General features: G+C 41.8%; 1 protein-coding gene across 1 annotated transcript in view; it reads right to left on the minus strand.

Moving 5' to 3' along the window:
* Positions 1 to 27,498, minus strand: part of HGFAC (HGF activator) — a gene marked incomplete at both ends in the record, with an annotated part of 45,976 nt that overhangs the window by 9,715 nt on the left and 8,763 nt on the right. The window contains 6 exons of the mRNA XM_081998922.1: positions 320 to 405; positions 2,661 to 2,835; positions 18,523 to 18,633; positions 20,024 to 20,155; positions 21,224 to 21,337; positions 26,259 to 26,332. Coding sequence (XP_081855048.1) covers positions 320 to 405; positions 2,661 to 2,835; positions 18,523 to 18,633; positions 20,024 to 20,155; positions 21,224 to 21,337; positions 26,259 to 26,332 — 692 coding nt within the window. The remainder of the gene's footprint in view (positions 1 to 319; positions 406 to 2,660; positions 2,836 to 18,522; positions 18,634 to 20,023; positions 20,156 to 21,223; positions 21,338 to 26,258; positions 26,333 to 27,498) is intronic.

The raw sequence follows: 27,498 nt of genomic DNA on the forward strand, positions 1-27,498 counted from the left end.
TACCAAAGCATCAATAATTTCTGATGTCTTGCATGTTCTAGCAGAAAATTTGGTGATATTGGGATGATTTTGACTGAAAGCTGTAGTGTGACACCGCTGTTACACAGTGTTTCAGGAAAAAATTCACAGATTGTATCGCAACTCCAAAAAATGCAAAAAGCAACTTGTTGTTGTCATTTGATTTACTGCAAACACTAAAATATTCAACACTCCTGGGAACAGTAGAACATTCAAAATTATACAGTGAAAGCTTGTTCTAGTATCAATAAATCATTTTTCATTCATTCATAATATGGATTTTAAACAAGCCTTTACATACCACAAGATGGAATGTCACAATACTCCCAAGACAAACTGTTGTCCTTCATGATGTAACACCATGGCTTCTCATCGTCATCTGGATTTCTAATTCAGGGGGAGAGTGAATTACAAGCATTAACCAAGCTTCCCAGAGGTTTTCCGCTTTTTCCTCTTGCACCGTGCAGAGGACTGACAGGACTCTCGGGTTTCGAGCCATCTGACCAAGCGTTGAAGCACCTGCTAACCACTAAATGGGTGAGCAGCCTTTCAGTAGCATTCTTCATGCTTAAAGCTAACCAAGTCTAAGGTTCTCTAGGACCTGAAATCCAGACACATGACTAAACACCTGGAAAATTTGCCTACAAGTATTCGGATACATGAGCATGTTCACATGGTTTAAATACAGCCCACACTGAAGTGCTTTAACAGATATCAGCTTAGCTATTTTCAGGACTAAATCCCATGGGAAAGATTCCTTTTTTAGATGATTTTTTAAAGCGAGGAAATTCCAACACAGGTAGATTCATAAAAAACCCATAACAAGAATAGCTAGCAAAAATGAATTTGAGAAGATCAGGTTCACATTCCCTGGAGAGTCTGAGGAAATGAAAGACTACTTCAAGAAAATATTGTATTCCTCAAAAGAGAAAAAAAAAAAAAAGGGATATCAGAAACAGTTTAGCCCTTTGTTACCTTGGTATTAAAGAGGTCTTGGTTTGATTCCATTAGGGTTTCTCCATGGTACAGCCTAACTGTCTTTATCAATGCCATATAAGTAACCAGAAATTTGCCCAATTTACTCCCAAGAATAAAGCCAAACTTTGAAGACCCCGAAAGATCTTCAGTAGGCCCAAAAAAATAACCAAGGTAATTCAGGGCTCCAGATAAACAGTAATTTGAATTTCAGTTGGATTTATCAGAAGCATTATTTATTATTTTAAGGTTCTTCATTTTTTCTTTTTAATCTGACCGCTCTTCAGAAAAAGATTAAAGCACTTTCAAATTCTCAGAACCAAAGAAGCAACACAGGTTGAGTCATCTCCCGCCAACAATGTTTCTAAATTAGACTACTTGAAGAAGAAGAAATCTGCAGGATTATATAGTATAGCAGAGATATCCCCAGAAACTGTAACAAGCTGACAAAAAAGTGAAAAGCTTTTTTCTCAGCTCTACAGAACATGAACACATCAGCTCCTACACCATTTCATTCTTTGCATTTCAGATCTGCAAGTGAATATTATGCTTAAATGATGCAAATTGAAGGGATCAAGATTTATCGAAGTATAAAATATGTGCTTAATAAATTGCTATGCTGTGCTGGGACACCATAAATCTCATGCTTAAGTGCTTGAACCAGGACCAAGCTTTGGAAAGCAAACCAATCTGGGTTAAAGGAGGGTGTAGGAACTCTTTATTAGCCTGTGTTAGATGGAGAAGAGCAGCTACTTTCAGCATGCATGCATTTTATCACCAAGAAAATTAGGAAGTGCAGTACATTCTGATCTTCCTGAAATACTGGTCTAACTTCCATTTTAAAAAAACCACAACCAACCCAAAACCAAGACATCAATGAGTAATTTATGGAGAAGCATCTAAATTTTGCTGTTTCTAGCATTTTCTCATCTCCAGGATTCTCTGTAAATGGAAACATTCCCTTTATTTGTGGATATCCATTGATCTCATTAAGACCTCAGAGACAGGGGAACATAAAGTGACTGAGGAGAAAGCACAAACCTATATATCACAAACATTTTCATTATAGCTGAACCTAAAACTTTAGCAGAAATGCAGTTTATCATATATGTTGTTCGATCAAAATTGAAACAGTGAAAAATTTTTTTGCAATAATTTTGTTCTGGAAGAAATACAGGAAAGAAATTTGACATCCCATTTCAACATTATTGAAGCATAGCGCTTTGATTTTTCATTTTCAAATAACTTCACTTTTGAAAATATCTTCATTTATGTTACATATTTCACAATTTGAGAATTAGAAATCGAAAGTTAACCATTTCAACTTGGCTAGTGCATATCCTTTTAGATAGTAATTTATGAACAATTTCAAAAATTTTCCACTATGTTCTCATTAAAAAAAAAAAAAAATCCCAGGAAAAATAAGGACCTGGAATTTCCAATATTATTTTGTGTCTGAGCTTCTCTTGGCAGACCCAGCTATTGATGTAGCCTGTCACCAGATCTTATCTTCTGCACACTTACATCCCTTGTGTCAGGCTGTTAATGTCAGTCTAGATTTTCCAAGACGGGGATAACACCTGCTTTGAGATTCTTGGCACTTCTCCCTTTCCCAATACATCCATCTCTTGATTTACAAATACAAGGCAAACGTGAACTTTTCTCACCTGCAGTAAGAGAACGGCCCCAAGCCAAGCTGTATTGCTTTCTCAACGCTGTCGACGTGTAGCTCTTGATAAAGCAAGTCTGAATCCCAAGGCAAGCAGCTGTGTCCAGAAATGGTTGTCTTTGCCGTACCTCTGTACTCTGTGCCGTTGCCAACATAGCACCGATGGCTAGGAACTGGCAAAGCATAAGCCACTGGTCAGGAATCGATGCTAGTTACACCTCAAATACTTATTTCACAGCTGAGGTCCTAAATGAGAGAGCGCCAGTGGGCCCATTCTGTATAGTGCCTTTCACCTTTCACAGGAATTGAGTGCATCAAATGAGGATTTTTTTTAAGAAAAAATTGACCCAATCAGTTCAAACTTCTGTTTAAAATTAGTACTGAGTTAGCCTCGTTTTACAAATGCACATATAACTATTCAACAGGCAGGGCGGCAGAAAATTAGACCTAAAATTTATACTACATATGGGAGATTTTAGTCAGCAGTCTGCAGCAAAATCAGCAATATGGTTCGGGTTCCTTCTGTCTAATTTTAGACACAACTGAGCTCATCACTGGAGACTCCCTTTTTCATCAATTAAGAGAAACAGGCATTTCTAGCACCAGACTGATCCAGCCTGTTTCAGGTGACTTTTTTTAAGATGAGATGAGTCTTGCCATACACCCCTGACTACGTTGACCAAATCTCCATCAACAATAAAGGGAGCTTAAGTCAACCATCTCAGGTAGAGATACCTGTGTTCTAAAGCAGTGAAAATAATCCTGCCCCACCAGCAAGTGCTTAAAAGGTTTGATTTTGGAAAATACATCTTTTTATGGCCTCATGCAACCCATACATATATATATATGCACACATACACTATACCCATGTATATTACATATATGTAGCTACGTATTGCAAATATATCAATTTTGCAAAAACTCAACTAGTAGGTTGAATTTTCTTATTCAAAATCCATTTCTTTGTCACCTGCACATGGATTATTTCTTCAAATAGGTCTGACACATACTTATTCTATGACCTGTATCCTCAGCTGCCAAGATCTATCAACAGCACATACCAGCATTATGGCTGAAAAACATATGGGGATGCATCTGTATGCAAATAGCTACACTGAGCAGAAAGTCTACACCTCAAAACACAGCTCAGAGTATCCCAAAGGAAACACAAAACCGTCTAATGTACAAAGAGGATTAATTGTGACCAAGCCTCAGAGGGTTTCTTATCCCAGCCATGTCAGTGTGACTTGTCCTTGACATCTGCAAGACTGGTAGAATCTTCTTCTAAAGTTATAAACATACTTAAATACATAACATCATGTTATTGCCTGACTATTGAAAAACACACTGTGAGGATGATCTATCGCACCACACGGTGTAGACAGCTATTGCCAAAGATGTGTTCATTCTGACAGAATAAGGTGACACACGAACCGGGGTGCATAAACCAGCACTGAAATAGTGAATTACAGCAACGAACTGCTGATGTCCATTATCCTTCCAAGTCATCAGTGTAGCAAACAGACCTCAAAACCACAAGCAAGCACATGGCATAACAAGTGAAGAAGTCTGGTGCAAGAACTTCAGTGTGAGTTAGCATACAAATACTTAGCAAAATTCATTTTCTAGCTTGGCCTGGCAGACGCTTCTGGGGTGGTGGGAGAAAATGTTGTCTCACCCACCCCCTGAATCAAATTCTCTTGATTTTGATAATGATGAATATAACATTAAATCAAATTCATATTGTAACAAACATAATGTAGGAGCTCACAGAAAATAATTTGTCTATCATTTGCGTTGCTAGCAACAGTAACCATTTCTTGGCAACCCTGCCATATATTTTCTGGGCAGGTTGTAAATTACGCTGCTTTGTTTGCGTGAAAAAATGTCATGAAAATACCACCATCATGCTGTATGCTGAATTCTTTCATTTATCCAGGGAAGTGCCACGTGCTGTTTTTATTTGTACTCTATTTATTATATTCAGAAATCATTTAGAGTTGACTACTTTTATGAGGATGAAACATGAGATTCTGTTTCAGTGCAGAACCAGGGACATATTCTACAATACCAATAGTTTGGACATCTTGCAGATGGTGTTTACAAGTTGTGCTCATCCTTTTCAGGCTTAAAATCCAATGCATCTCTAGATGCATCTTCTTCTAGATGCACCTTCTAGAAGAATTTGACTCCTTTCTAAATCATCCCTCATTTTCTCTCCCTGTAACTAAGAAGTTTGGATTGCATATTACACTTGTTGAGAGGAACAGTAATATCTCTCAGACAGTTTTTTGTTTCTTTTTGGTTTTATAAGGAGTATTTTGGGAGCAGGAGTAAAGTGACTTAATCCCGTATCTTGTGGAGAAGCATCAAGGTTAACCCAGCTGTTGTTTCACCAGTAGCTTTCCATCGGTCTATTCTCCACTCCAGCAGCTTTGTTTGACTGCCTTGCAGTAGCACCATGGTACCCACATCACTGCTCATTAAAGGGCCCCTCATTAGGTGTCTAAGGCCATTAAGAAGTATATGCAAAGCCTAAGACATTTTATCATCTATAATTCAAGACAAACAGTTTTTGAAAACGTCTCTGGAACTATTGCAGTCTTATAGATCTTTCACTTCTAATACTCTTTTTTTGAACTGTTGCAGCACTGAAAAATCTCTTTTCCCCTCTTTGTCAGAAACGGTGTGTAGGTGGTCTGCTTTCAGCAGTTCTTAATGGATTGCTCTGGCTGGGAATTGTTCATTCTCGATTCTTTATACCTTCTGCAACTTCTCATAATTCTGAAATATATTTATTTTCTTATGTGGAAGAAAGTAATGGAGGGCATAATATATGTATTATTCTTGTTCATTCACTTCCCTGTGGTACTGCCAATCACTCCGTTAAGAGTAGAAGTGGCCTAAACTTTCAGATGGTGAAAGTTCTGATGCAAATGCGGATTCAGGTTACTCTGCAGACCCATACCACTATCACCACTGTTTGTTTCTTTTCATTAACACTTAAAACTAGAAATAATTTCCTATTATGTTTTATTTTTAAAATCGAAGAGGTGTAAATAGCTCACATGAAACATTCTAGTTGTGTTAGGATGGCATATTTCATCAGCATGTCACACCAATTCTTTGCCTTTTAATTTTTCAGTAAAAAGCAGTTTTAGGCTTTAAAATTAAAGGTAACCTGAAATAGCAGTTATCCAGACAGTTCTAATTGCTAACTTCCTGAAAACGTTTCACAGGACTTTTTGTCACTAGAACTTGTTTCAGGTTCCATATTTACATACCTGAACATTTTTAAGTTTCTTTTGGAAGTCTTTCTGTAGAAAACAATGTATCTTTTAGAATTTCTTTTCCTCCAAACATCTCATCATCAAATTTCTCAATGTTTTTGAGCTTTGACTGTGTTTTCCTTTCAGATACGCATAAGCTCTTTCATTCTGTTAATAAAAATGCATTTTTTCCCTGGTGGTCCAAATCCCAGGACAGTATAATTTTAAGCAAATGTTTCATTCAGTAATGCTTTGTTTTATCCCTGACCAACCTTTAATGCTTTTATTAAATACAATATTAGATTTTTTTTTTTTTTTTTATTGCTCTATGTCAGCTGATGGCAGGAAGGGAAAGGGGGAAAGAGGAGAAGGACATGAGTCCCCACTCTGCTTACAATTGCCTTTGCAAGAGGACTTCTCCAGTGCCTTAATTATCAGTTACCCAGATGGAAGAGCTCTTCAGAAAACCATCAACTAAAGCAAAATCTTTTGGTTTTGGAGTTAGGAATTTGGTTTTGGTTTGGAATTAGGAGAACATCCTCCAACCAGAGCTCTCCTGGAGCACATGTCCTCTCCTGCTGCAGTGCCTCAGGAAGCTCCACAGCCAAAGGCTTGAGTGCTTGCCCTACTCCCCTGCACAGGTCAGAGCGAACACTTCAGCATTCACTAGATAGCAGCTGGTTTGCAAGACAGGGCATTCATATCTCTCTGAAGCCCTTCTAATATGTCTATCAATTTATATTTCCACCTGATCCTGTTTCATCTATTAACGATGAAGATGAAGAACAGCAATGAAGAATGACATTTTATGCCTCTGCATAACCTTATTGCTTACGCTGCCTCAGCATTGCAGGATGTGTTGCTCTCCAAGGCATCCTTTACAAAGGTATAAGTCAAGTTTCCTTCCTACATGAGCTCAGACTTGTCAGATGCCTGCACAAGTCTCTGTCTTTTCTTGATGCGCCTAGAGGTTCCCTGATCTCCTTTCATGGGTAGCCGTGAGATCCCCTCAGAGATGAAAGGTGTGAAAGTCTTTGATTTCAGGGAGCTGCGCTTCCTCCGCTGCAAGTGCAGCTAACCACTAGCCTGAGCTGGCAATAAACGTGTGACAGAAAGGAGTCTCCAGTATTCATAGAGATTGCTTTTACAAGCATCTCACTTCGTCGGATACAGCACTGAAAACCCCTCAGGTATTCTGAAAGCAGTAAGGCAGATATTCCTCTACAAAATGAAACGAACACCACACAGAGAACTTTGAAGGGCGTTCAGATTAACCTAGCAGCACTCTTCATCATCCTCCTGAAGGAAAGTTTGGTTTGTCTTTGGAACAAACTCTCCCTTCCCATAACAGTGAAAAAATCTGTAAATATCTAGGAAGGTGGCCAGGTGGGCACAGAATGTGCTGAAGAAAACAGTTGCCGTATTTTTCACTCTTTAATTACAAGAATCCGAAGTCTAATGCATAGGGGCAGGGCAGGAGACTGCACGGCAGCAGCCCCAGGACCGGACTGTTCCTGGCTTGAAGCAAATTCCTTCACATTTTCGTGCACTAATACCTGTCTGTGAAAGTGAGGATAACAGCACCCACTGTAGCTTTCAGAGTTGGCAAATTAGTGAACATACATAAATCATGAAGTATAAGGGAAGCTATATATCTAAATTGCTACATTTCTATATAATTCAATCATACATTTATAATATTTATCTAGATTTCAGTATTTCTGTTTGGGCACATCACTAATTGCATGTCACTATAACAAATAATTGCTTCAATTAGTTATGCTGCTTTCTGGTTTGTTGAATAACAATAAAACCTCCAAACTGATAGCACCTAGCACTAAAATAAATCCCTGCTGAAACAGTAGCCTGATTATGTAACAAACAAACAATCAGTCTGTCTGAGCCAAAAAGTGCAGAAATGTGGGAAAATTGGCGTCCCTTTGTAATGAATCAAATCTTCAGGGATCTGTTTGGTGAGTACCATGGGATAAAGCCCCGCAGAGAAGAGGGGCCCAAGAAAGCTGGTTAAAATTCAGGCGTCACCTCCTCCAAGCTCAGGAGCGAGGCATCCCAACAAAGAGGAAGTCAGGCAAAGTGCCAGGAGGCCTGCGTGGATGAACAAGGAGCTCTTGGACAAACTCAAACACAAAAAGGAATCCTACAGAGGGTGGAAGCAAGGAGAGGTAGCCTGGGAGGAATACAGAGAAATTGTCCAAGCAACCAGGGATCAGGTTAGAAAAGCGAAAGCTGATAGAATTAAATCTGGCCAGGGACGTCAAGGGCAACAAGAAAAGCTTCCACAGGTGCATTGATGATAAAAGGAAGACTAGGGAGAATGTGGGCCCTCTCTGGAAGAAAACAGGAGACCTGGCTACCCGGGATATGGAGAAGGTTGAGGTACTCAACGACTTTTTTGCCTCAGTCTTCACCACCCAGTGCTCAAGCCACACTGCCGAAGTCGCAGCAGACAAAAGCAGGGACTGGGAGAATGAAGAACCACCCACTGTAGGAGAAGATCAAGTTCAAGACCATCTCAGGAACCTGAAGGTGCAGTAGTCCATAGGGCCTGATGAGATGCATCCGCAGGTCCTGAGAGAACTGGCAGAGGAAGACACTAAGCCACTGTCCATCACGTTTGAGAAGTTGTGGCAGACTGGAGAAGTTCCCACTGACTGGAAAAGGGGAAATACAACCTCCATTTTTAAAAAGGGAAAAAAAGGAGACGCAGGGAACTACAGGCCAGTCAGTCTCACCTCTGCGTCTCAGCAAGACCATGGAGCAGATCCTCCTGGAAACTGTGCACTTGGAAAACAGGGAGATGGTTGGTGACAGCCAATGTGGCTTCATGAAGGGCAAATCATGCCTGACAAATCAGGTGGCCTTCTACAACAAGATTACAGCATTGGTGGCTAAGGGAAGAGTGACTGACAGCATCAACCTGGACTTGTGCAAAGCATTTGACGCTGTCCCACACAACATCCTTGTCTCTAAATTGGAGAGACATGGATTTGATAGATGGGCCACTTGGTGGATAAGGAATTGGCTGGACGGTCGCAATCAAAGAGTCAACAGCTCAATGTCCAAGTGGAGACCAGTGACATTCCTCAGGGGTTGGTGTTGGGGGTGGCACTGTTTAACAGCTTTACTGGCAACATGGACAGTGGGATTGAGTGCCTCCTCAGCAAGTTTGCTGATGACACCAAGCTGTGTGGTGCAGTCAACACGCCTGAGGGACGGGATGCCATCCAGAGGGACCTTGACAGGCTTGAGAGGTGGGCCCATGCAAACCTCATTAAGTTTAACAAGGCCAAGTGCAAGGTCCTGCACCTGGGTCAGGGCAATCCCAAGCACAAAGACAGGCCGGGCAGAGAATGGATTGAGAGCAGCCCTGCCGAGAAGAACTTGGGGGTCCTGGTGGATAAAAAGCTGGGCAGCAGCTGGCAATGTGCACTTGCAGCCCAGAAGGCCAACAACATCCTGGGCTGCATCCAAAGCAGCGTGACCAGCAGGTCGAGGGAGATGATTCTGTCCCTCTACTCCACTCTGGTGAGATACCAACTGCAGTACTGCATCCAGCTCTGGAGTCCCCAACATAAGAAGGACATGGACCTATTGGAACAAGTCCAGAGGAGTGCCATGAAGATGATCAGAAGGCTGGAGCACCTTTCCTATGAAGACAGGCTGAGGGAGTTGGGATTGTTCAACCTGGAGAAAAGAAGGCTCCGGGGAGACCTTAAAGCAGCCTTCCAGTACCTGAAGGGGCCTACAAGAAAGCTGGAGAGAGACTTTTTTCAAGGGCATGTAGTGATAGGACCAGGGGTAATGGCTTTAAACTGAAAGAGGGTAAATTCAGATGAGAAATAAGTAAGAAATTCTTCACTGTGAGGGTGGTGAGGCCCTGGAACAGATTGCCCAGAGAAGCTGTGGATACCCCATCCCTAGAAGTGTTCAAGGGCAGGTTGGACGAGGCTTTGAGCAACCTGGTCTAGGTGGGGTTGGAACTAGATGATCTTTAAGGTCCCTTCCAACATAAACCATTCTATGATTCTATCATTCTGTCATTCTATGATAACTGAAACTTACCATATAAAACAAGGATGGATTTAGGAGTGGGAATACAGTGATTTATATAGTACAAAAGATCTCTAAGTTGCATCTTGACGTAAGGTTGGCACACTCCATTCACTGAAGCTAGACTTATTTACATACTTTCTATTTCTTCTTCAAAGTATCTTTGTACCTTTGTACTTGCAAATACTTAGATCAACTGAGCTAAAATTGAAGAGATTTATGTTTGTTATAAAAGCTAATAGAAAAATCTACCTTCTGAGTTGAATTATTTCATTTTAAAGTTTAAATCCACAAATCTGTAAACTTTACCAGTATTTTCTCATGAAATTAACATCCTAAATAACAGGAAGAGCTGGCTCTTTTTCCATTTCATTTTTCTATTGATAATCTTAAATTCTAGCACAACAGTTACAATTTACAGAGTCATAAATGCAATCAAACAGGTAGGTAGACAGAGTTAAAAGGAGCAATGTATTTAGGAAATCGGTTGTCAGTAGGTATGGGAAAGAAATTCCAGCAGCAACAAGCAAATCTCTGCGCTATATTACTTTGACAGGGAAACAACCTGTTGCGTGGACTACCTTACTGGATTTTCAAGAGTATCCGAGTGCCTAATTCATAGTGAAAGCGTTCATTCTTTTGAGTTGACCTGTGGATCTTTATGTGTTAAGAATATGACCCAAGATAAGTCTCTGGACAGGAAAAGAAACAGACTGTATAGCAATTAATGATGGTCAGTGGATGAGCAGTTGCTCTGTAAAGAGCCAGTAATGCGAGGGGGATCTCCGGAGTACCTGAAGCACACAGCATGGGTGGGTGGGAGAGATAAACAAAGCAATGGAGATTTCTGCAGTAATCTAAGGGGTGAGCTGAAAGCCTGTAAGCTGCTGTACCATGTCTGCAGCATCTTCAACCACCTTCCTAACTGACAATTATACAGCAAAACAAATTGCATGGATTAAAAGATGACAGTCCTCTCACATTGAAAGAGAAGATGTGCCCCTATAAAACATAATTAACTGATACCACTGTCATGTCTCAAATAAATCAAAAATAGGATTAAAAACAACTTTATGGCCTTGAATTAACCAGTACCCAATAACTGACACTGCTGCCAAGTCAGGCACCCTATCATAAGAGTAAGGACTAAGCAGCTGCTTCATATTAGCAGCTACTAATATTAATCACATTGGTTTATACTAAGATTATAACAGGGACTTGTAATCTAAAAAGGCACCACTGTAGGAACACAGAAGTCACCACAGAAACCTTAGTGCCTACCAACATCTGAAAAAAGCATTTCTTTGTAAAAATAAAGAAGTCCTCTGTTGATTTCCAACCTATTTCTACCTCTGACTAGATAAATTTTTGCCTATTAATTGGTATTTGTCTTATCACTCAATCCTTATAGAGTTAATTCTTGCTATACACTATACTGCTGACAGTATAGCTCATTAGCTTTATCCTCTTTAGCCCACACTTGCCAAGATGTTAAGTGTAAATTACTAATCCATAACCTCCATACAAATTGTGTCGCCTCTTTGTTTGCATTTTTCTCTATATCAACCAAAATCTTTATTATGATTCCTAACTCTATAAAGACACCTGGGAGATCAGAGTAGCCTCTCTATTATTGCTCATATATATCATCTCCATATATGACACCTTATAATTACCGCTTTGCAAAGCCACATTAGTCTCCTGTCCACCATCCCCTATACTGGCACTATCTTAGAGCAATGAATCAGAGGTGGATTCTTAGTTGATAATACCATGCTCACTCACTTCTTCATCTTCCAATTCCTCCTACCATTTGTCATTGCAGTCTGCTAGACATAGTTTTTCTCCATGTAACTCCAGCATTATTTGAATTATTTTGAAATAATTCAAAATCTGATAAAAATCCAACCCAACATTACTGTTTCTGCAATGGTGCCCTAAGCTTTCTCTTCATTACCTTTGCCTTATTAACCCTTGCCCTACCCTCATACAACCTCCCAGGGTTTTTTACCCCAGCAAAACAACTTTACCCCAGCAAAAAACATGATCACCTCTCCAAGTCATATCAAACCATAATGGTGCTTTTTTAGCTGCTATTCCATCCATTCTTCTACAACCTTATTCTTTTCCATCCTAGTTTTATTACTAATCCCAGTGCCCCACACATGCAAACAACAAGCAGCATCTCAGCCTCACTTACAAATCCTCTTCAACTCTTAGTAGCAGAACTACTTATCCAAGCTCAGTGGGGGACTGACTGGTTGAATACTGACTTATCATTGTCAGCCAATGGACCTTGTTATTATACTTGACCTTATTTCCTTTTTTTGCACTGGGATCCTAGAAAATAAAAAATTAAACTCTAATCCAAAAGCATTCTAGTAGATTATAGAATAACATTGGTAAATGTAAACCAAAAAGTTAAAACTCATTATCTTCTTCTCACTGTCTTCTTCAGAAGAAAAAGATTTAAAACTTTCCCTCCAGCCTCCAGAGCTGAATTTCTTTTACTAAAGTACCTTTTTTAGTAGAAAACTGCAAAGACCCTATTTCAGTAAAACAACACTAAAAAGGTGGGTTTGCTGGTTTTTCTAGTTCTTTTATTACCTCAAACTCCCCCTGCTTAATCCTCAAAGATGTGTCCAAGAGGTTTTTTTCCTGTATGTAATTATATATTCAGCTATTCTGTCATCTTCCTTTTCTAAAAATCTTCAACCTACTTCTGACATACAACAACACATCTCCTTATATAACTGTAAACCTTCCACAATTAGCATTCCAACTCATACTTTCTTTAAAGCTATGGTACCCCTCTAGTTCCATTACCCATAGCCTAACTCGGAAAAAAACCCACTAGAAAACATAAAGAGTTTTCAAAAATACCTTCAACAACTTTGTATTTCATCATGACCAAAATACTAGCAAAAGCATTATTGCTACCTAAACCTTAACCCAAAGAAACCTCAAAACATATAATCCCCTGTGCAGTCCTCCCAATACTCTTAAATCTACCATCTGCTGTAACCCACTGTGAACCACAGTGACACAAATCCAAACAGGCTTTCCATGTGCCTGCTTTCTACCTCTTCATTAGTTTAATCATGAAAAGCACCACAATCTGCCACAATTCATCCATCCCAATTATTTACTTTATTACACAGCTACCTCTTTCTCGTGAGTTCCACAAGGACAGACCCTGAGCTGTTGCTGAGTCCTAATACAACGAACAGGCCAGAAATAAACCCTAGCTAGCCATCCAGAACATTGTACGACACAATGATTAAGGTAATTCTATACCCTAAAAATCCAGTTGAAAGCTGACAAACCACTGAAATGTGTAGTGTTAAACCTCACCTCAGTTACCCACATATGACTACCAGCTGTTTCTCTGATCAACAGTAACACAACAAAGCCACCTATATAGACTAAATATTTCAGGAAAAGTCTCGGCAGCTAATTGAACAGAATAAAGACACCCCAATAACATAACCTCCAATAAATCAAGAGTAAAGCCCCAAATTTATTAACAACCCACATCCAAAAACAGTACCAAAGCAATGGTAAGGAGAAGGAAATGCTTTTACCCAGCAAATGGGGCAATATATGTATTAGTTTTCACTTGCATGTCAACTAAAGCTGATAGTGTGAATGCAATGGTAGGTTTTCAACCACAGAAACCTAAAGGAACTAATCCCTTAAAAAAAAATTCTGCATCTCCGTCCTTCACCCTCCAGCTCCCTTTAACATCTGCATAAATGCTAATTATAAAGAACTATCTGTCATCTGGCCAAATAGCTCATCCTCTGTCTCTAGCTGTGTGTCCCTCTGTATTCACGCAACATCTCTACCATGGCTCCTATCTGTCCAAAGAAACAGAAAATGTCACAGTAGTTTCATGTTTATAACCATTTGTCATAAGTTATCACCTCCAATGAAGCTAAACTTTTCTGAAATTAAACATTTCCCCAAAAATCTTCACAATTCCCTCTCTACTCTCCATACCAACTTGGGCCAGAGATAAAATATCACCCTCACATCCTACTTAGTTTTCACTTCTTCCTCACATTTATCACTGCCAAAGTGGCCTGGTCTGGGCCCTTTTTGTAATTTTCTCTGTACAATAAGACAAGTATTGCTACTCATGGTTGGATAATTAATTCTGAGTTTTCACCTACAGCCTGGATGCAGAGATCTCTGAGCAAGAAATCTGTCTCCAAAGTGAATGCAGCTAGTCTCTTAATACAATAGCCTTATTTCTGAAAATAAGTGCATATTTAAGTGCAATTATTATGAATTAAACTTAATTATTCTTGAATAATTTTAAACAGCATCTGCTTTGGGAGGGATTTGTTGGTGATGTATGTAATTTCCTTTGAAATTAAACTTCACTGAAATCTTATGCATCTAAACCGTGTTAGAACATTTTGTAAAATGGCAGTTCTTTCTTTAGTACTGAAGGTTTTTTCTTTAAGGGTTAGAAAATAATGTATTACCACAAAGAATAGAAATCTATATTAGAAACCGTCATTTGTATATCAATCTTCTTTGTTATAGATATCTCCTATGTTAGGTTTATCACCTCCCATATTTAAGTAACCTCATAATTTGCCAGTAACTGCATGACCATTATGATAATGGCTTGGCAATATATATACATATGTATAAAGATTGTTTGCAAGAGAATTTTAAGAACAGTGAAAAGATGAATTTTGAGTACTGACAGGGACCCCATAGTCTGAAAAAAGAAACAACTAATGGACAGTTAAATAGGTATCTGTAAAATCACAGAACTTATGATTGTTCTCTGTTACTTACTGTTCAAAGGGGAGGAAATGAAATTATCAGGCAGTAGGTTTTAAGTTAGCAATAGAAAATAGTTTCTCATCACATTTATTTAAAATCTGGAACGTCTTGACACAGCATCCTGCGAAAGGCAAAAGCATAAAGGAGTTCTGAAGGGCTTAGACAAATTCATGGAAAACAGGTAAAGATCTACTAAATATGGTGGTCCAGCTGTCTGCTGAGAAAATCCTCAATTAGAAGTATTTCTCAGTAACTTCCTGCTACTTACACTACTCCTCAGTCATCCTCTGCTTTGCCGGTGCTCGACTTACAATAGTACTTAGACTTGTGGTCTGACCCAGGATGGCACTTGAGATATTAATATTTGTGAGTGTAACATCAAGATAAATTAGCTGGTTTTCCATTACAAACGTATGAAAATTGGTTATTCTTTGTAGAAGTCAAGGACAGAGGACATCATCAGAGACCTCAAACACATCACAGACCAATAACATTTTGTTGTACTTACTGTTTATTAAATTGATTGTTTTCTCTTTTTTTAAAAAAAAAAGAAGACATTTTTGCATCACAAGTTGGGTTTAATGTTGCCTCTATAAATGAACAATTTAGAATAAAGTACATTTTGGAGCCACTGTAACTCTCTCTGAATCAAGCGTTATAACCATAAACTATTCAGACTAAAGGGTAACCTCACAATTCAGTCTTGTTAGACAAGGGAAACTATACAAGACAGTAAAAAGGAAAACAAAGAAAAAAGCCAACTGTGCTCACAGCATCGAATTGAAGGGTTGAAGAAAAAATTAATCCAACATATATTTAAAGATCAGTTCTATGTTCTCTGAGAGCATAAACTCCCAGTGCTTTCACCAGAATGCCATTGCCCTCGTGTGATGATGCTATAAGGTCTATAAACCCCAGCACTAATTTACTTGCATTACTTTAGAATTACTAAATCCTGGCAAAGAGGGTTTTTTCATTTTTAAACTTATTTGCAAGGCCCTGCCACTTAAACACAATCCTTCAGTTCCCGTTTTGTGTGGGGGTGTTAGGCAGCTGAATGCAGATGGATTGTAAGCATCTAAAGCCATTTGTTTAGCAAACCAAATGTTTGCTTTATTATTTTCAAGTAATCAAAGAGCACCTGCTTATTTCTTGTTCTAAGCTAGTCAGACAGAAACCAGTAGTACAGCTATAACACTGTCATCCTGATATTTATAATCCAGGCTGTGCTGGGTGGATTTTATGCACAGCATTGCCGATTTGGGCAGGGGAATCTGATAACAAAACAGGAATTTGATTCATCATAGAACCATTAAGGTTGGAAAAGTTCTTTAAGATCAAGTCCAACCATCAACCCAACACCACCATGCCCACTAAACCATGTCCTGAAGGGCCACGTCACATGTTTTTTGAACACTTCCAGTGATGGTGACTCCACTACCTCCCTGGGCAGCCTGTTCCAATGCTTGATCACTCTCTCAGTAGAGAAATATTTCCTAATAACTAGTCTAAAAGTCTAAATGTGAAGATGAGCAGCGCCCAGCCCTCCCCGGGACGCCAGGTTGCACGTGCACCATGCACACAGCCGCTCACTTGGATCCGTGCAGCAGCATGCGCAAAGCCTGGGACAAGTCTCCTTAGGGCAACTCAAGGACAAAAAACTAGAGCTACAATATCGCTCCTTATGAAGGACTGACTTAAAAGAGTCACAAACCCATTTTACACAATTCATCGGGTACCTGGTGTGTGAAGGTTCAGGGCCATTTCATACGACAATTTGCCAATTCACTACAGCTATTTGTTATTCCAGCTGGTCTCCCAAATGGATTTTTTTTTTCCCCCCAGCTTGAATAGATGGCTACACCATTTGTTAACCATCAGAATAAGAAAAAAGAAAATCAGATGCCAACTCCAGTGTTCATTACCATGTTTTTTTATGCCACTACGTACTTGGACCAAGTAGGTGCCCACCACAGCTAGTGGGAGTCTTGTCTTCAATTTAGAGGAGCCCCGGGATTTCTGTACTCAGAAAGACATAGCCAGTGAGTTGATGGGATTACAGGCTGGTATGACTGTAGATCTCTTATAATTTATGCCTAAACCTGATGTATTTGAAAAGTAGCCACTGATATAACTTGAGAATTTAGCATGCAGGTAAGATTTACAAATAGATTTAAACCTTGCGGTGAGAAATTTTAAGTGTTTTGGATGAAAATTATATCCAAAACTATGTAGCATTGTACTGGGTTTGCATGGCCAGGTTTTGGTATGGGGGGCTCAGGGGCGGCTTCTGTGAGCAGCTGCCAGAAGCTTCCCCTGTGTCCCACAGAGCTGGTGCCAGCGGCTCCAAGATGGACCCGCTGCTGGCCAAGGCCGAGCCCGTCAGCAACGGCGGCAGCGCCTCTGGGGAACAGAGTTAAGAAGGGGAAAAACCACCCTGTGCTACAGCAACTGCAGCGGGAGAGAGGAGTGAGAACCTGTGAGAGGAGCAGCCCCGCAGCCCCCAGCCTGGGGCAGGAGGGGCAGGAGGGCTCCAGGTGCCGGAGCAGAGGTTCGCCGGCAGCCCCTGGGGAAGCCCACGGGGAGGCCGGCTGTGCCCCTGCGGCCATGGAGCTCCACGGGGGAGCAGATCTGCACCCGCACCCGGGGAGGGCCCCACGCCGGAGCAAGGGGGTGCCCGAAGGAGGCCGTGACCCCGTGGGCAGCCCGCGCTGGGGCCGGCTCCTGGCAGGGCCTGTGGCCCCGTGGGGAGAGAGAGCCCAAGACAGAGCCCAAGATGGAGCAGGTTTGCTGGCAGGACTTGTACCCCATGGGGGTCACAAGTAATATAGTCTTTCGTTATGTTTTCTCTCCCCTGTCCCTCTGAGGAGGGCAGTGACAGAGCAGCTTTGGTGGGCATCTGGTGTCCAGCCAGGCTCAACCCACCACAACCCACCACAAGCACCTGATAGGAAGCAACACAAAACTAACATGCAGGCACCAAAAAGCAGATTTCTCTGCCTTGACCCACCGGTGCAGGTAAGGATTTTTAGGTAAGCTGTACTGGGCTAAATGTGCTATTAATTTAAAGTACAAGGTAACCCAAACAAAGGGTGTGCATTTTATCTTCGTCCGCTTCCCGCAGTAATCTAGTGCTACCAAATACAGTCAGTTGCTAGATTTTGTCAGAGCATAAATCCCTATCTATCTCATGAGGGGACAGCATAAGATGCATGGATCTGTGGGGAAGCATTTGCACTAGAATACAACTCTGTGCCCAGGTGTGGGGCACCTGGGAGCCTCGAAATGAGGAGGAGGCTTCAAAGCATAGGCATCTCTCCAGCCAGGAATAGGTATGATGGATCAAAAATCATGGGGACTCTGGGGTCGATGCAGGGCAAATGAGATCCTGGAGGCAGGCAGAGTTTACATGCTGTGACCGATCCTGCAAAATGGAAGCATGTGCTCATTTCATGGGCATGAGTAATTGGATTCAAATTTCTGTGCTTAATTTTCCATAAAGACATGAACAAATACTTTTAGAATCAGGGTCACAGTGGTGAAGAGTGTGTTATGTTTGACACTGGAGGAATACATTAAACATTGTTCTGTGTGACTTTTCAATTATTACAAGAAATGTCTGCAAAGGCAGAATACAACACAGAGGCAAAAAACACCAGCTTCACACCCAGATGAAAGATCCAAATTTCCTGCTCATCGGTACATTGTAATACTTACCAATATTGCAATACTTTCCGGCGTAATTTCCTTTGCAGTCACATACTATTTTCCCACTGAAGGTAACCATTTTACATTCTCCACCGTTCATGCAAGGATCATGAACACAACCTACAAGCAGAAACCAAAGATCAAATCAAAGGTACAAACTATTCAAGAGAATCAGTCCATTTTAACTTACTTTAGTACAAACTCTCCATGCATGTACATTTTGAGCAAGTTTTTCCTTTTTACTCATCTCAGACCTACACCGGAAAAGAAAAGGAAACCATACTGATTTCTGCCCACTGAGGTCTGTCTCATTGTTTTTACTTTTATTGGATAATGTCAGCATAGCTATTGAAAAATATTACTATTACAATAGGAAAAAAGGGAGTGGTGATTATTATTACTAGTGGTGATGGTAGTGGCATTAGGATTTCTTTTTGTACAGAGGATTCTGCCAATTCCAAGTTTGCCACTAAGCGCCATTAAAATTTATAATAACGTATCTAGCAAGGAGCTCAGTTAAATATTTAGGATCTGTGACTGGGAAGTATTAAGTCCTATCAAATTTCCCAATTCTCCCATGGACTCCCAATGTCCTAGAAAGCCACCGACTCTCTCCATGCTTTAGTTTCCAGTTCTATAAAGTGGGAATAAAAGCACCTACCTATTTCAAAGGGTTCTTTTAGTCAGTACTGTAAGTTACTTGGGAATCTGGGCAGAGTGAAAGTCAACCAGACCGAATAACAGAATAGCCATACCAGAGCACATACACAGGTGAGGCATATCAGTTTGCTTCCCCCCATCTCTCTTTCCAAAAGGGAGGCACTGTGCTGGCTTCATCAGATAAGTGATAACCCAAAGCACATACCCTGCAGCCAGCTGGCCAGCCTTGTCAGGCACCTAGGAGCCTTGAAACGAGGAGAAGGCTTCAAACCATAGGCATCACTCCAGCCAGGAACGGGTATATTGGATGAAAAATCATGGGGACTCAGGGGTTGGTGCAGGGCAAATGGGATCCTGGAGGCAGGCAGAGTTTACATGCTGGCAACTCAAGAGTGGGATAGGCTTGGGAAAAATCCCAGAGGTGAAACAGCAACATGAAGCAATTGCAGGTGTGGAGGGGAAGAGTAGAGGAGGAGGAGGGTGTGCCACTCAAGTATGTCATGGGTTTCAAAGAGTTCCGAAGGTCAGAAATTTTACCACTTCTGCTATATAATCTGTTGCATATTATTGCATGCTGCAGTTCAGGATTGCATCCTTGGTAAAGAAAGCACTGATCTGTGTCCCTAAAATTCAGTTTAATGCATGTAATTGCTTCCTCAAATAAGGATGGACACGTTGCAGTGATCTCCTGGGTCAGCCTTACTGCTCACACATGGAAAGGCAAGAGGAGGGTACACGGCCTGCAAGAGCAGCATTACTGTGTATAACACCGCTCAGGCTTTAATATCCTTACTGTCCTTTATCCCCACTCCATGCAGGCCAAGAGCTGTAATACAAAGTAGTGCCTTACTTCTGTGTTCGACACTCTCGCACTTGATCTGGCTGTTCACACACACGCACTGCTCCACAGCTCCTTCTTGGACTCTTGACCAGCTCATGCCCACATCAAAGAACTCGTAGAGTCTGTTGTCAAAACATTTCTCTAAAAGACAGTTTAAAAAAATACACAAGTTTTCTGAGGTTATTTCTTGTGTGGAAAGGGACCACCGTCTCAATCATTCCCTGCCCATCTCTTTTTTCCTGTTGAGCAGATATATGTTTGTTGACAACTGGTGGTTCTCAAGCAAGCCAGCCTCCAGAGTGTGGAGGCACTAAGCCGCTAGAGCAGCAGCTCCAAAGACTTGAGGCAGAGGTGTCTTTCTCCTAAAGCCCTGGTGAGCATGACAGCATCACCATTACTTAAGCCCTTCCAAAAGTTCATTCAGCAAACATAAAAAATAAAATCAGTGGTATATACTTCTGTCTGTCCCACTTTACTGCATCATCCACAGATGATGGGCTGTGCTAGAGACAGTGGGAGCACCAAGACTGAAAAAGGCTGCTTTGCTTATGTTGGGAGAGGGGTCTAGAGCTGCAGGGAAAAGCAAGCACAATCAAAACCCCTTGATGTAAAAGCCTAATTCCTCACTTGATGTGCAGTAAATTGGGAGTGCCACCACCATAAAACTGGGAAAAATAACCCAAACAAAGCCTTTTGGCCTGAATCCCTTCCTTTGGAAATGACTCCCCTGAAGATGGAGTAGCTGCGCAGGTGTAAAACTGACATTACAGGAAAAGCTCTAATGGACCCATGTGTGCATATACATAAGGGATAAGGCATCACATGAAATTTTGTTGTTTTTTCATGTCTCCTGCCCTACCTACTGGATGATATTATTAGTCATTTCCAACAATGTAAGTGATATTTAAACCTTAAAAGCAGCAAAGGGAGGGGAAGAGGCTCTTTGTGCTTCCCGTAGCTTAATACCTCACTGGCTCAGAGCATGCTTGGATTTATAACTGTATAATCAACTTATTTTCAGCTGTCCTGTCAGTAGTGGATTGCCTGTCATAACCATTTGGAAATCCGCCTACACAAACATTCAGGCTGCAGTGGTCTCTCCCATCACAACAGCTCTACCTTTTCATTAAGCAAACATTAATGAGCTCTAGTCAGCATAAAATACTGCTCGTATTTTTTGTTGTAACACTCAGGGAAGAAGGTACTTACTCATCTGACAGTCCTCGCCCGTGAATTCCTCAGGACAGGTACAGTGGTACATCCCATGGCCATGAGCAAGAGAACAGGTCCCTCCGTTTTGGCAAGGGTTGTTTGCACAGTGATCTAGACAGGCCACAGAAGAAGTTGTTGTTAATAGGTGCCAGATAAGCCGTGCTCTGTTGTGTTGCACGTCGGCTTAGTTACATGAACCATTTTGGTTCAATGCACTGTAGTTGCAATAACACCTATTAACCTAAACCAATGTTTATCCAACTAATTCACATTGGTTTCGCTTCCAGCTGTATAGCACCTATATTTATCCAGCTTTTGAAAACCGTATAGTAAATCACGGAGCTGAACCTTCTTCGCCAGAGTAACTTGTCCGAAGGCGGTACGCCTGAAGTTGCCAGAGCTGCCACTGTGGTGAGGAAGAAGATGGGACAAATGCCCACAAGATGGAGCTGTGCCTTTACACTGGGGAGGGAAGGCTGCAGCCCTGCCTCTGCCCGGATCCCTGCCCCGCACGCCTCGCATTTCAACGCCAGTGACCGGGATTATGCATCTCTCTCTCAAATTACACAAAGGGCAACCCTCGACAAGAAGAATTTGCTGTGGATTTTTGGATTTTGTCGAAAACGAATGGACATCTGGAACAACGGAAAAAATTTTGAAGCAAAACAAGGGCACATCCAAGTAAATCAGGCCAAGCAAGATTAACTTGGAGCAGTCTAATGTAGCTCTGCTTTTTAAGGAATTTTCTAAATCATGGGAAAATGAGGTGGGAAAGGAGGGGGTGTGCCAGGACAACTTTCTCATCCCTGCAATGGAAGTTCTACTTGGCAACGTGAAATGCAAAAGTTCTAAGAGTCTTGCTGGCCAGGCGTTGTTCCTGATTTCAGGCAGTGTCGAGGGGTGTATCTCCCCTGAAGTCAACCAACATCACATTTTACATCCGTTGCAGAGCTGGCCCAAGAGCTTGTCTGCATTCAAATCCTCTTTTTTAATGCTAGTCAAACTCTGCAAGGGCAACTGTAGAGTCACTCAATCCAGGTGCTCCTTCAGCTGGAGTGTGTGGTCCCAAGCACAGGATGCAACATTCGGAAACACAGGCACAGACATACAGGGCTGAAGCAAAGCACGAAAGGCACATCCTGAGCTTCGCTATAGCGGTGTAGTGTGAAGGTTCCCCTGCATGAATCAAAATATTTACTTCAGAATAGAGTGGTGTAATCCATATCAGATAGCAGGCCTGGGTGTATTCACTGGTAGTTTCACTCCAGGATAACATCAAGGGAAAGCAAGTAAAGGCAGTGACATTCCTACTGTTCCTGCCATTTCATAGTTATGAAACTTTTAGTGGTGTAATGTTTCCTCAAAGGAAAATCCTGTATTTCCTATTCCAGTCACATCTAAACCATGACTTGATCTCCAGGCCATCTTGTGGTACAGTGGTGCTGAAGTCATTTTTTGTACCCTCCTTAAATCTGCAAAGAGCATTTTCAGTCCTCCATTTCTATCCCAGTCGGTGTCCCTCACTGCATCCCACCTGCCACTCCAGCCTGACTTCCCCACGGTATTCTGCATTCCTCTCCACCTTCCCTGGAGTCCAGGAACAACTTCTACTCATAAGCACATCACAGCTCCCTGCAGGGAATCCTGCCCACCATTAACTAGCCTCTAACTGGGGAGTGCCAAGTCCCTGAAACCTCAGCCGATGTCTAAAGCCACCCAGCAGTATCTCCCCACCCTCACGGGAAACACACTCCATGGTTGCTAGAAATCATCTTGACTTCAGCTTCACCTCTCTGAGGCTCTGCTGAACAAGCAGTAGTCTTATCTCACCTTTCTAACCATATCTTCCCACAAAAATTTTCTGTTTCTGCACCCATCTTTCCCAGAACTGGGACTGCTCTTCCCCAGAGCCCCTCCTGGGATGATGCCTCTTCCTCCTGCCTGTGCAGCCCACACCGCTCTACTTCTTCTTTCCATGTCAGTCCAAACATCTCTTAAAAAAAATCACTTTTCTCCCAAGTCTGGGCCTCCCTGGAGTATTGACCATTTGTCCAAGTTGCCAGACATTCAGAGCAGTAGTCCTAACAAACTGCCCAAGATCTGGAAGCCCCACACATAGGGGCATTGCAACTTTATGCATATATTTTTACATATATATGAACTACATATTCGCAGCCCAGTTGGCCCATATGTATGAAGGGGTCACATCGAACAGATACTACACACCGTCTCCACAGAGATCTCCTGGTCAGGAGTGGAAGATCCTCTGGAAACGTGAAGGCAGCAATAAAGCTCCCACTGATTTCGGGGGGGGGATTAAATATGCGCCTTGGCTGTCGTTATGGCCAGCTCTGGCTCTGTACAGTGCAGTACTAACATCTCCCTCCAGCAGAGCCTTCACACCTGAGCTTCACTTCATCCCCATGGTAAACACTTTGCTGAACTTTCTCTTGAAGTTGGCAGATGTATTTATCTGGATCAGTGCCTTCAACACTTGCTTAACACTGATTTGTAAGCAGCTCCAGTGGTTTCAAGTCGACTCCCCATGTACACGTGGTGGTGGCCTGGAGAGAGTTCGTGCGTCAGCCTTTGCTTTCAAGCAGCTCCTTCCCCATCCCAGTTCACCCACTCCTCACCAATCTCTCATGGCCAAAAGATACTATCTCCCTCCAAAATGTAATTTTTTCTTGTTTTTCAAGTGTCTACAAAGTAGTTGAGATTCTCCAAAATATTTAATACTTTAGTGGATTTTTTTCACAACAAAAAAAACCATATATTGTCCACATTTTAAAGATCAGCATTATTCAGTTGGACTGCTTCTTTATTCCTAGCGATCTTCCACAGCAGGTGAATTTTCCTCCCATTTGCTTGAAATTGCCTTTAGCCATTATGCTGCTCCTTCCTTTCAACCTCACCATAAACCTTTTCTCTTTAAGCTATGGCTGGTGATTTGTTAAACCTTTTCCAAGTCCAAATACAGTGCTTGCTGCTGAAAAAAATAAGTAGACTTATGTTTATATATAATGAACCGTTAAAGAGTTTTCTATCTAATTTTACAAAATTCTTCATGCTTTCAGAAATGAAGTCTTTTCTTTGTAACAGCCAGCAGCGTTCTCTTCCAGCTACCCCATTCTTTTTTCTGTTTCCTTTCCTCTTTCACACATACAACTTTTTTTCTGGAGAAAAAGCAGCAGCCAGGGCAAGCCCTCACTGGCACTACGGTGTGTTGACAGCGATACCCCTCAGCAAGGGGCAGGCAGACAGGGTGGCTTTCTTGTTGCAAACCACCCTATCCAAACCACCCACCCACTGCAGTGGGTAACAGGCAAAAAATGAGCCAGAAAGCCCAAAAAAGGCTTGTGGGCAGCCAGCTCGCTGTGGAGATGGCTGCATGTGGGGCTTGCAGGGCCATGGCGATGGGCTGAGGGAGGGACAGAGGTGGCACAGGGCACCCACAGAAATGCAATGCTAGGCTTGGAGAGCTGCTTCTTTAGCTACTGGAAGAGCCTCCTTGAGTCAGCCAGCCCCCACCGTGACAGTCAGTGTTTCAATGGAGGATTAAAGCAGTCATGAGTTACTGCTTCCAACATTTTAAGCTCTGGGAGGGCACTCATGAATATGTAAGTGCAGCCCTCATAACCTGACTCTTATAAGCGTGAACTGTCTATAAAATGAACGTTCACGTCTGACATACTTGCATTACAAAGGCACATGCATTGCTGCTTCTTTTGGGGTTAGGTCATTTGTCTCTGATCTACTGTTAAACTGCTTTAAAGCCAGGCTTTAAAGTTGTTAAGCTTAAAATGATGATGCTGCACACTGCTTAATTTTAGACTCTCAGCATGATTCAGCTAACGTTGGCTTTTCAAGCACCCTGGTAGATTGTAATCAGCTTGGCAATGAGTCTCCCGACATGACGGAGAGCTCACTGCAAGGGGATGGTGGAAAACGCCCTTTGTTGGAAAGTGGGAAGTGAACATCTAAGGGCATCTCGTCATATCCTGCAGACTAAACAAGACAGGTTACATTTGAAAGTAGAGCAAAGGAGAAAAGAGGAATGTGATCAGCATTTAGACACAGAACCAAAAAGAACCTCAGAGCTTCAAGTTTGATCAGTGCAACAACTGATTTTTCAGTGCTGGTCTGTCACTGTATAAATTGACAATTAGATATATATGTTCCTTATAAAATGAGACACCCCAGCATCCAGCTCATGAAACATCAAGTCGGGGAACCAGAGACAAGCAAGGGCCAGCCATCAAGGTACTGCTGAGGACAGGGATGCATGTTCCCCACCGAACTGCTGGGACGTGATGCTTTCACCCAGTGTGTCAATTAAAGCAACTTACATAGAAAGGACAGTTTGCCGCAGACCTTGGCTTCCCGTTTTAGACAGACTTTCGCAATGAGGTAATTGTAGCACTGGAGAGCGGTGAACACATGAAACCATGGCACTGCTCAGATAAGTAACCCTTTCATCCCTCAGTACTCCCGCAATGAATGCATTTGTCCTATTTTCTCTGATGCAGCCCAAAGCCCAAGGAAGACTGGCTTTGAAGATCTGCTCTTTACCCTGAGATCCTGAGGAAAGACAGCTGGAAGCGATGGCTGGGTGTTGGACAGGATGTGAAACGTTTCTGTACCTTCTAAAAAATTAACTGCTCAAAGAGACAGAAAACGTAGCTGATTAAATGAGAGGAAAACAAAGAGACACATCCAATCTATGAGGGTGGAGCAGATGATCAGCTCTGTGCTCGGCTCCAGCAGGAGTTCAGATTTCCGTCTTGCCATTACCATAATTTCTCTCCATGACTTCAAGTTAGTCAACAGAGAGTGAATTAAAGACTGCGTGATATTCCCCGTCCAATGCTATGGTTATGCAGAGTCACAGAGAGATCCCGGAAACAGCTAATTTGAAGGCTTGTTCTGTGTACACCAAATAAAAGTAGCACTGAAGGCAGCGTCCCTCCTTACTGCAGGTGGCAAAGTAGGAGCCAGGTATCTGGAGCAACTCAGCAATGGCTCGCCTTACCCGAGTGGTCTTTGGGCAATGAAGAGCAGTGTCCCCACGTCCTGTCCCGGTCGTAGTTATGCGTTGTTGAACACCTGAAAAGAAGTAAAGGTGCAGATCAGTGCAGCTTTAAACAACCTGGATGTTTGCATTAAAACTATATGGCCTTCATTCTTTGGCAACCTGAAAATTCATACTTTTTTTCCTAATTAGCATCTGTTTCATCAAAATCTCTTAGCATCAGAGGAAAAATATTCTTTTTTTTTTGTTTTGTTAAAGATGCTCTGCTCCATTTCTCTCAAACAAAATACAGATTAAGAATGAGATGTGGAAGCAGGACCTGACATCTCCAGTGAAACCCCCAGAAAAACCCAAGCTTCTTTCTATTACCAAGATTAGAAAATGAAAGACAGCAATAAAAACTAAAACCAAAGCAAATAAATTATGTGTCCTTTATTCATTACAAAACAAGCAAAACAGGACCTAACCCATTTTTTGTGCCTGTCAGTTACTTTAATAATCTGTGGAGGCAGGAGACAGTCCACCGAGGGACATTTCCTGGCTACAGTGGCAAACATATTTTACACTCGGTTCCTTTAAAGTATTTCTATTTTTTGACTTGCCAGATGAAATGAGGAAATAACTGACACAGGGGTGATTTCCAAATGCGTGGATAAAAACTCTCCTTTTTGCAGAGCAGCAGGCTGACTCCTGCACGCCACGCCGCCCATGGGAATCCTACCGAGACAAACTTTGACCACACTTTTATCCACGTGTTTCCCTTGCCCTCAGTCTGTTATCTCCAAGACTCACAGCACTCCAAGGAGCATTAAGCTGCTAGTCTCCATTTGCAGAGGTGGACTTACAGGCTTCCCTGAGGCCACACAGGGAGTGTGTGACTGAACTGAGGTTGAACCTTGGAGGCCCACCTTGTGTCCCAACGCACCATCCATGAAAACATCCTCCCTAACCAGTCCTAATGCAGCATAATAAATATCAGCGTCCACTACACAGGAAGATGAGTGGCTACATGGCCTTGGAAGAAATAGGAGTTTGCCTTATTTAACAGCCCTGATTGATTGATAATCTATTTTTATTATGTGTGTTTTGATCATACTTTAAGCAGTTGTGTTATCAAATATTTTTTCACCCTAGGATGTCACAAGCTAGATTGAAATTTTATTGTAGAGCATGTCTACCATTTTAACTGCCCTACTTTTCTTTTTAATTAGATGCTATGTGGTATTTAAAATGCTTTCAT

The sequence above is a fragment of the Phaethon aethereus genome, assembly GCF_964289735.1.
Source record: "Phaethon aethereus genome assembly, chromosome: 4".
NCBI classification, from domain to species: Eukaryota; Metazoa; Chordata; class Aves; order Phaethontiformes; family Phaethontidae; genus Phaethon; species Phaethon aethereus.